This window comes from Callithrix jacchus, chromosome 3 (assembly GCF_049354715.1).
Source record: "Callithrix jacchus isolate 240 chromosome 3, calJac240_pri, whole genome shotgun sequence".
NCBI lineage: Eukaryota > Metazoa > Chordata > Mammalia > Primates > Cebidae > Callithrix > Callithrix jacchus.
This window is the reverse complement of record NC_133504.1, coordinates 39639338-39649887: the sequence shown is the minus strand read 5'-3', so window position 1 is coordinate 39649887 and position 10550 is coordinate 39639338. Positions and strand designations below refer to the sequence as shown.

The 10550-nt window shown below is 32.5% G+C and overlaps 1 protein-coding gene across 4 annotated transcripts in view; it reads right to left on the bottom strand.

Annotated features, from left to right (window-relative positions):
• Window positions 1–1136: 1136 nt before the first annotated feature.
• The window catches only part of PDGFC (platelet derived growth factor C), a 215350-nt gene continuing 205936 nt past the window's right edge, over window positions 1137–10550 (bottom strand). For all 4 annotated transcript variants that reach the window (XM_078367830.1, XM_002745293.7, XM_002745292.7 and 1 more), the window contains 2 exons: window positions 7239–7456; window positions 1137–2719 (listed from right to left, as the gene is read on the bottom strand). In XM_078367830.1, the coding sequence (XP_078223956.1) occupies window positions 2603–2719; window positions 7239–7456 (335 nt within the window). In that variant the 3' untranslated portion in view covers window positions 1137–2602. The remainder of the gene's footprint in view (window positions 2720–7238; window positions 7457–10550) is intronic.

The window sequence follows — 10550 nt, the reverse complement described above, 5'->3', positions numbered from 1 at the left end:
TTTAAGAAACGTCATTTGGCAGCCCATGACTCGAGGACAAAGGCATGAAACACACAGATATCATATACAAAGCAGAGTGTGGTCAATACAGTCAATACTTACTGGACTTCTCAGAAATTGGGTCACACGTGCTATTTATGTATTTTTTTCCTTTTAGTAAAATACACAGGATCTATGAGTAAGTGATTATAAAGTGGTTAGTCCTCACATGGTAACCACTCACCAACCAGCAACAGTGTGAGGACTGCTACCTTTACAGTATCTTCTGGCTGTCAACATTGTATAAGTAAACAAAAAATAAATATTAAAAAAGGGAAAAGAGATTGGAAACACTGGATTAAACATAGTTAAACAGGCCATTTACTAAGACTTAGTGGTCTTTACTATGCTAATGAAAGTTGTAAATTGCCAACTACTTTGCATATTCCATGGAGCTATATCTAGTTGGCCTCTATATGGATAGCACAAAACTAGGAAAAGGTAAGCAAGTAAGGCAGAACACATAGGCTCGTTTTGTTCCTTTGTTTTTCATGTAGTTGGGGGCAGGGTAGACCTGCAAGGTGTGAAAGCACAGGAGAAGGGTGGTTGCCTGAGGAGTCGGATGAAGACAGATGGCCTTGGACACTAGACATCTCTGGCAAATTGAAAGGCTGAGGAAATGATGCTGAAGATACCAGCTCTGAATAAGAATCTATGTCTGGAATTGAGGAACCACACCTTGATGTGTGCTATGTAAAATAATCTATACACCAAATCAATTTACGCTCACCCTATTTAGTAGTGGCCAGTGACAATGAAAACAAGAGTGGAAGCTGCCAAGCTTCTTTTTTCCAGTTTTATACTACCATATAACCTATCACTAAGTATTTCATAAACCATACAACAACTTTCAAGTCAGGTGAAATTTAAATTACCAGAAATCTGTATTAAGACACAATGAGAAAAATAAAACCACTGCTCAAAGGCATTGGAAACAAGAAGCAGAGAAAGGCTCACAGAAATACTCCATTTTTTGTCCTTTGAATTGACATATGCTTTTGCATAATGAAAATAATAACACAATACTTTATTGCTTTCATTTTCTCAGAGTCCAAGAGGTAAATCTTGAGTGCACACACACACATACACACACTTAATTTTCTCCCCCAAATAGCCACATTCTTTTATTTGATGATTCAATACATTTTTAATTCAAATAGTCACCACATAACCTAGTTACGATATTAAGCATTTTACAAGCAAAATAGTTTACTGATTTTCAATTGCCAAAGAGTACAATAAGTGAAATGGTTAAAGGTGTACTTCTGTACATAAAAATATCCATGTATTTATATAAGTGTATGGAACAGAGTGCAAGGTCATAAAACTGTTACATCACAATAAATAGGATGTGTTCCTACAGCATAGCACAGCACGCCTTGCTGGGAAGCGGCCAAGTCTTTTTCAAGGTGCTTAATGTTCTTCTGAGCTAGGCTCAGATTTCCCCAAAAAAGGAATAGGTTAGTAATGGTTGGATCTGAATGTCTACTTTCATAAGTTGCTTTTTATTTTCATCTCCAATAACAGGAATGGAAGATATCATAATTTAAGTATTTTCAAAAAGTCTTTGCAACTTACCAATTCTATTGATTTCCAATTCAGTTTTTGAAAATGCAGAATAACTCTAGCACCATACGAGAATGAAATACATGTATTTTTGTCAGAGCAACAATATTTTATATCATCTTTGTTCCTCTGGCTATAACAATTCTGTTTAGAAAAAATTTATCAAGCTAAAAATAGTTGATCTAAGTTGTCATAAAAAAGAATATTAAATACCTTTGGTAAAAATAGATATTATTTAACAAGATTAGAAAAGCCAACAGTTATAATGTCAAAAGGAGAATATAAAAATGTACACAATAACACAAATAAACTGACTTGGAGATAAAGTGAAGATAAGGCCACTCTTGTTTTCAGGTTTGTCTCTTCCAAACCATGAATTTAGTTCTCTTCTTCTAAATGGCAGAAATTTTAATAAGAAATATGAAAAATCCAGTCTTTCCTATCAGCATGACACAAGTTTAATTAATAGCAACATAGTTCCTTTTTAAAAACTAGGTTTGTAGTAAGTACATAGAATGTTCTCATTTACTTATGTGAATATGAGAAAAAAATCCAGATTTTATATAATTTTAGGTCCAGAACATGGAGCTTTAGAGTTAAGCAAGACAACAGAATCAGGTGCTCACTTGCACAGTTTTTTCCTCTACTGACATTACCCTAAGCCATATCAAAACATCTGAAATACAGAACGCAGCTAGTGGAATAGGTACACGGTAACTCTGTAACTAGCTGGTGATCTATTTAATACAACATTTAATTTTCTTTCCACGATTGAAGAACTTTTCTCCTGTCCTTTGGGCCTCCTCTCAAAAGAGCTGTTGCACAACTCCTAATTCTGTTTGATGACTCCTCTTTCAGAATGCACTGTAAATCCTGAAGATGAAAGGTCCTTGAAGCAAACAAATGAGATTAAGGATGGAGATAACATGTAAGTTCTCTAACAGAATCAGCCACTGCTCTGCACAGCTCTGGGCAAGAGCTGCTGGTGGTCATGTGGTTATCCTCCTGTGCTCCCTCTGCATACACAGTCACACTGCTCATGGTGCTCCATGGCCACATCGGTGAGAGATTTATGCAATCCCTTGACACCCGTCTTTGGTCTCAACTGCAGGACCTGAAAGGGAACAATAGTAAGCCACCTTTAAAAATCAATGTCTATGACTTGCTTTTATAAACAAGTAATGTTTTATAAAAGAATCTTGGGGCCCAACAATGACTCAAATTTTAATTTTTCCAAGAGGAGGCATTATGGAAACACTTCCCTACCAAAAAAAAAATAATTCATAACTTATCATCAGCATTTCAGGTAAGGACAGACATTCTAATGCCAACAATTTGGAAGCATTCTGTCTCCGAATAAGGAACAGTACTTAAATGGAAAGACTCACCATGCAATAGTTATTTTCTTTATCTGACTATATTAGAGAGAATTTCACCTTCAGTATTTTGGAACTACCAATACACAATTCGTTTTTCTGTTTGTTGCTTTCTTTCACTTATTCATTGATTCACACACTTAACAAATATTTATACTTGATGCAATACACTCAAGTACAGAAATTCTGTGGAAAGAAACATGATCACTCCACAGCTGAGTTTGCTCAATTATGCCACTCATTAATTTTCTTGGCTACACTTCAAGTCCTCTATAAACTTGATGAGATGGATTAGATGTACTTCATAGACATCAGCTCCAGTCTCAGCTAACTTCCTGCAGCTGGATCCTACTGTGCAGTGAGAAGAGGTTTGGCAATAATAACAATAATGCCTCTATTAAATAAACTCATTTGCAGTTTGGACTGTCAAGGGTTTTAGTAAAAATACAGCAAGATTGACACTTACAGTACACATATTTCCCCTTAAAACTATGACAAAAAGATATAGTTGTGCATTCTATAAAATATTATTTGAAGTATTTGATTTTGCTACCTATTTAATGTATTACATTTTATTTCTTATGAGAGAAACAACAAAGTTTAAGAAATTGTATTTTGTTTGGATTATGAACAAAGGCTAGAGAACAAAATAATATGAAATTTTCTAGCATCTCTCCTTTTTGGATATGAGATAGATAATGTCATAAAGCAACTTCTAAAAGCTATTGTTCCTGAAAATGTGCATTAATCCAAAAAGGCACAAGTCAAGTCTTATGACTGTTCTATTTAGAGACTTAAAAGAAAAACAGAGAATGCGTACCTCGCTGGAGTATGTGGTAATATCAGAGGTTAATTAGCTAACATTTTTTGAATGCTTACTGGGTGCCAGGCACAATAATAATGTTTTTACATACTTTAACTCAAAAGAATCCTATGAAGTAATTTACATTACCCCTATTTTACACATGAGTGAACAGAGGCTTAGAGAGAATAAGTGACACCGACTTTATTTGTACTTAGGCCAAAGATGAATTATTAAATTAGAGTGATGGATAATAATTTTATAGACTCAGAATATTACTGCTCAAACATTCTATTTATTTAGTAACTTTCTTCCTGAAGAGATAAACTTCAAAGTCTTGTAATAACTATTAGAAATTGTAAACTTTTAAAGTAGAAGTGGTTTTCTCATTTATTTCACAATTCTAGAATAAAACTTACTTAAACTTTATTTTTTTAATGTGATATTTAACTCAGTGATTACTGAGTACTATTTTATGTTCGTACCGATGTACTATTTTTCAACAATTTAGGGTGGGATCAAGCTAGCTACATTTCAGATACTGGCACTATTCCTTATCACAGTCTTGCTCCAAACTGTTTCTGGAATGAGGCTGGGTGGGTAAGATAAATTAAAATATTGGCAAAGCCAGTGTCTTTAATTCCTATATCTACCTGTATGCATTTTCCATTCAGCAAGGAAAAAAATTACTATGTAAGGTAAAGGTTAGAGAGGCTACCATACACAGTCCTAGCACTCAGAAAGGCCAAGCTGCAATCCTTGCTTCCTCTAGCATACATATGCCAAGATGCATTTGCTGAATCAAAGTCCCCTGTCTTTGTCTGCTGATGCTCATGGAGATTTACATAGAGTAGAAGAATCTCCTAATGTTCTAGTAAGTTTAGTCTTAGATAAGAAATTCTAATGGTGAAGGACACAATTAATGTTCTTCTTTTTAATTCGTTTTGAAAGTTTTGACTTGGAAGAGAAAAGTAGACTTGGAAAATGATTAGCAGGTTCCAGAAAATATTAAAAAGGAAAAGGACATAAATTATGCCACCAGAAAAGAAACAGGACAGAAGTTCATCTCAGAAAATTTAGAGGTTGAAATTAAAATAATTCCATGAAAAGTAATGTCCAGGGAGAAGCTGAGTCAGAGATTATGGAAGATACTAGATCAGACACAGAGAACCAGCAAAGGACAAGTGCTTATGGACCACTGCTCAACACTTTCAAACAAAATGACCTTAAACTTCTGAGAACCACAGAGCACTGGGAACAGAGACTCGGTATTAGAATAAGACAATTGAATGGTATACCTCTTTAGGTCTGCTTGTTAATAATAGCCTGTAAGACTATTATTTCATAAAAAATTAAATATGTAAAAATATAGAGAAGATGAAAATGATTACGCAAAGAACAGAGAAAATGGAACAAATACTATTGTCAGAGTGTCCTGTAGACCTTTTGGCCAGAACACCTTTCCTCCTTCAAGGCAAAATTTATAAAATCTTTCCTGATCATTTACTATAATCAAAGAATAAGACTAGGCATGGTGAAAAAGTAAAGATGAGTGAGACAGTCGTAAATATATATTAAGGGCATGAAAATTGCTAGGCCTAATTCTAAGTGTTTTGTAAATATCAACCCACTAAATCCTCACAGTAAAGTATGATGGTTGGAGACTCACCTTACAGATGAGGAATTTAGGCACAAGGGCTCAGCAGTTTGCTCAAAGTCACACAACAAACAAATGTTATGTTCTAATCTGGGATGTCTAGCTTTGGAGTTTGTGTTCTCAAGCATTACATTGTAATGTGACTTTTGTTTTCCTTACTTCTCAATTCAATAGAAACAAAGAAAAATAGACGATAATTTTGAAATGGTAACAGTTTTCTAATAGAGTATCTTTAAAGCCCTATAGATGCACCAAAGATGCTAGAACTGGTAGGCCACCAGCATTTCAAGGAAGATATGACATCTAAGCTTATATGTATATAAAGTTCTTGACTTGCTTTTCTGAAAATTCTTATTTGAGACTTAGAAAAATCATTATGAAAATATGTTTATTTGGCTAAAATGTCTTCCCACAAAGAGATCCAGTGATTGATACAAAAGTAAGAATCTTATTAATACATTATCACGCTACAGTATCTTTTAGTTTTCCTCAGTTATATCCCATCTTCTCCAGAAGCATCAGGTACCAAACGTGTATCAGGAAACCATCCTTCTTGAGGAGTCAACTTTAAATTTTACAAAGCCTTTAAATAATAACAATAAAAATCTGCCCTTCTGATTTCATTTAAAAATTACTTCATGACCTTTATATTTTTCCAAGAAATGACATGAATATCTACTTAATAAATAAAATGATTTTTCATAGGTAGAACCTTCACTGAAACCCTCATCTGTTAGGTAACCTAAACATGCATGGTTTCAAAAGCCGTACTTCCTAAGACATGATTTTCCTGTCCTTCACCAATATTGTGTTGGCATTTGATCAAGTGGAAAAAAAAGCACTGGATTCCCAAAGACAAGGGACCCAGTTACCATTCTAGAGCTAGGCTTTCACTTCAATTAAGGCTTTCACTGAGGTCCTTATGTGTATGAAAAATCATTTTATTTATTAAGTAGATATTTATTCTGTATTCTTATTTTATTTAATGGAAAAAATGAAAGGAAAGGCAGTCATATTGACATGACATCAGAAGGGCAGATTTTGACTTGGTCTAATGTAAATATTTTGTAGAAATTAAAGTTGACTCATCAAGAAGGGTGGCTTCCTAATAGAAGTATTCTATATGATGATGCTGGGGAGATGGTGGGATAAAATTGGGAGACTCCATCACTAACAAAAAGTTAAATGTACAAGTTCTAAGGATCCCAGGGTTCTAAAAAACAATAATTAGAAACACATCATATAATACTTTTTTTCATTCCAGAGAATAAAGAGATGAAAGGTTAAAAAAAACCATACAACATTTAACATGTTATTTGAAGAAACATAAATAATATGATATTTAGTATAATTATGAATATGTAATCTTAGGAGTCTCTGTTGCCACAAGCAGAAAAATAAATAGCAAAGATCTTCCTTCTCCAAAGTAGATAATGTATCTCTGAGCTTGTCTTTGAAATATTTTTCCTTCATATTTTGAAAAGTTTAAAAATTGAAAATCTTTACTATTTTTTCCTCAGAAAAAACTTTTTTTTTTTTTTTTTTTGGTATGAGAGGCAAAAACTTCCCTGTCCATTCATGTGGTATATCCAGAGAATAAGCTTTCTAAATTCCCAATATCTAGAATTTTAATTAAAGGTGCTAATTTAAAAAAATAAAAACATAAACTATTTGTAAACCTTTTTTTTCCCCATGAGTACTACATCTTTTTTCCAAACATATATGCATTTCAGATTCACTGTTTTGTTCTACGACATAAAATACCCAAAGGAAACCAAAAGGAAAATTATATACCTACCTCATGATATTTTTTAGTAACTTTGCTTGGGACACATTGACATTCATTGCAATTGTGGAGACAACAGGCACAGTTTCCACCACAGCGTTTAACCAGGAGACAACCTGGCCAGTAAATGGTATCGGTTCTCTTTAGTTCTTCCCTTATGGACACTGAGAAGTTACGAGGTGTGCAGCTGTATAATCTTACCTCCTCTGTTAGAAGATTCAGATCCACCACTATATGGCATAAAAGAAAGCAAAGAAAAATAGATGCTGATGCTTGGGCCTGAATGTATTTCATTAAGCTCTCTTCATAAAGAAATCTTATGTTATTTCATGAACAATATCCGTAACAATACCCCCTCTTATTTTAAGTTGATTTTAGAGATACACAACTACAAATCGGACTTTCTGTTTCATATTAAACAAAGCTTCATTATGACCTAGAGACCAGTAAAGGGATGCCATTGTGTAATATTAAGAACAGCCAACAAAACAGTTGAAAGTTATAAATAGGAAATTTTATAGAGACAAAAAGGGCCACACGTTTTAACCTTAGTTAAAAAAAAAAGACACAAAGAGGAGAATAAAATGCAAAATGATGAATACTTTGATGAAAAACAAAATCCCTAAAAAAATTTAAAACTCTTATAATTAGTGAAGAATATATTGAAACCTGTCATTAGTACTTTCTGTAATCTCTACAGCAATAAGAATCATAAAATATAAAAAATGCGTGAAGAAAATGCACACTTTAGGATAGCTGTGTAGACTAAGAGTGAAAAAAAATGGCACACTTTATACGAGCAGAAGTTGTAGGAAGGGACTGCTTCAAATGTATTGAATAATATCCCATCTTGGAAATTTAGCCTAACTAAACTCCTTCAGATCACTATCTGTCCCCTGCTAATGGGTGGAATAAATGTTTAATATATCTAATTTATAACCCGTCTCTATTCCTTTAACAAGTTGGTTAACTATGTGGTTTGTGCTTTATTCTATGAAAGAATACCTACTTTTGAGGACCGAACAAAATATTCTTTCATCAGAGTGTTGCAATAAATTCTCAAAGAACCATTGTTTTTAACTACAAAATGATTCTGCCTCAGGATAATTATATGTTATGTCAAAATAACGTGTCATGTTCAATATGAATTTATACATATCACATGAACAGTAGGTAATCACTATTAGAACAAATACTTCTAATATAATTTATTTTCTGCCTTATATCTCTTCCTATTTCTTCCCTAGAAATATTCAAATAAAGCAATGCTAATGACATTGAATACTATCAGAAAACATATTCCTTTAGGGTTTTCTTTTCTCCTAAATATTTTTTAAAATTTGAAATGTCTAAAATATAATAAACCTAGTTAAATATTTTTTCACTAATATGGAAAACAGACATGAATAGAAAAAAGAAAATATTTTCTGGTTAAAGATGGCTTCAAGTAGAAATGCTCACGATGTAATCCAATTTTTTAAATTAAGAGCTAATTTTTATTAATTTTTAAATGACAAGGTAATTAAAAATCAAATGCTTATTTTGTTGGATTTGTTATATATGTGATCAATTGTCTTCATTGTCCTTGATAATTTAAGTATTTTAAGAAATGTATTATAAAATTATGCATAGGCAAATTGGAAACTCGAAATGTATGTAAATTGTATGACAGACTAAAACTTGAGTCAAGTGTAGGAAAGAACAATAGAAATTTTAATTCAGAACAATAGAAATTTTAATTCAATGAGTCCATTTCAACACCTTATTGAGCTAAAAAATTATTTTTCTAACTCAAGGGAAAATCATTGTTTCATTTGGCAAAAGAAAAAAAAAAAGATTTCTTTTATCTGAAAATGATCCTGTGAAAGCAAAGCTTTTAAATATTTAATATCAAATCCTTCATTCAAATGCCCTGAATAGACCAACTTATCCCTTAAAAGTAATGAGCTCCTTATGCTAAATGGTATCACATATTTTACCTGGTTTCATTTTGCTGATCTAATAGTATATGTACACATTCCTCTTTTGTTGCTAAAAGTATATATGAGCTTATTTGAATCTTTTCTCTAGTAGTTAATGCCTGGGCAAGGAGGAAGAAGACTTAAAAATATGCACAAAATCTGGCTGCCAAAATGTTCAATGCTTATTTAAGAACTGTACTTCTTTAGCATGAATGAAGAAGCTCGCAGCTCGCAAAGCATATTCACCTATGTCAAACAGTTTTAAATATGATAATTCATGATAATAGAAAGAGATTGTATATGTTCTCTTTAAAATGTTTACTTAACCACAATAAAAGTTTCAACAGATTTCCCAAGTGAACTAAGTTGTGATACCTGTTACAATGTGAAAATTTAAACACACTTTTAACTTAGCTTCCACTCATTTATCATGTGTGACACAAAAGTCAAAAGCCCTTTTTAAGTACTAGTTAAGCTTGACTTAGAAAATACAGTATTTTTTTTTTTTTTTTTTTGTAGCTGTAGCAAGGGATGAATGAAAACTCTGAACCAGAGGAAGAAAATGAAAGGAAAAAAGTAAAGCATTAATGCAGTCCACAGTTTTCTAAAAATATAATTAAGGATTTTAGATTTGGCATTTCATATTTGAAATTTATGCTGCCTACTGCTATAAGGCTTCAAATACATAGAAGCTTCGTTAAAATAAGTCCTGTGTCATATATTCTTGAAACACTGTATAGTACTTTTGGGGGGGGCGGGGGAAGGCAAAGAAAACAAGAGAAAAAGAAAAAGGAAAAAAGAAAGATAATGCTTCAAAGCATACTTTGTAAATAGCTTAAATTACAATATTAAAGAAGTTTCCCTTCACAAAATATTTATAAAGTGAAAGTTGGTGTTCAGATTTTCTTTCCTTTTCATAATTATCTCCTAAGACAAAAGATGTATTAGTTTGTTTTTCTAAAGAAAGCAGATTTTGAGCACATCACCAAGCAAAATCATTATTTCTAAAAGCAAATATCATCAATATTTTAAGTTTTACTACAAAAAAGGTTATATTTTTCTTTGTTAGTTCTTCATTCTTTTAAGATATTCAGTCCAAAGATAGTCTATTACTGTAATGTAATCTGAGGGTGGTCTTTCTAAGATGAATGTGGTAACACTGTGATATATTTATTCTGTGAAAAATCTATTTCAATGTCTAATTAGATGCTTTTAAAAGTTTTACTCCTTATTCCTTTGTAGAGATACTCTCAGGAGGGGAGTTGGTTTTGTCTACATAGATGTTATCCCACGCCTGCATTTTAGTTTATGTAAAGTTCCAAAAATATACACTGCTTTTCTCACACTTACTGTATGCTTAAAA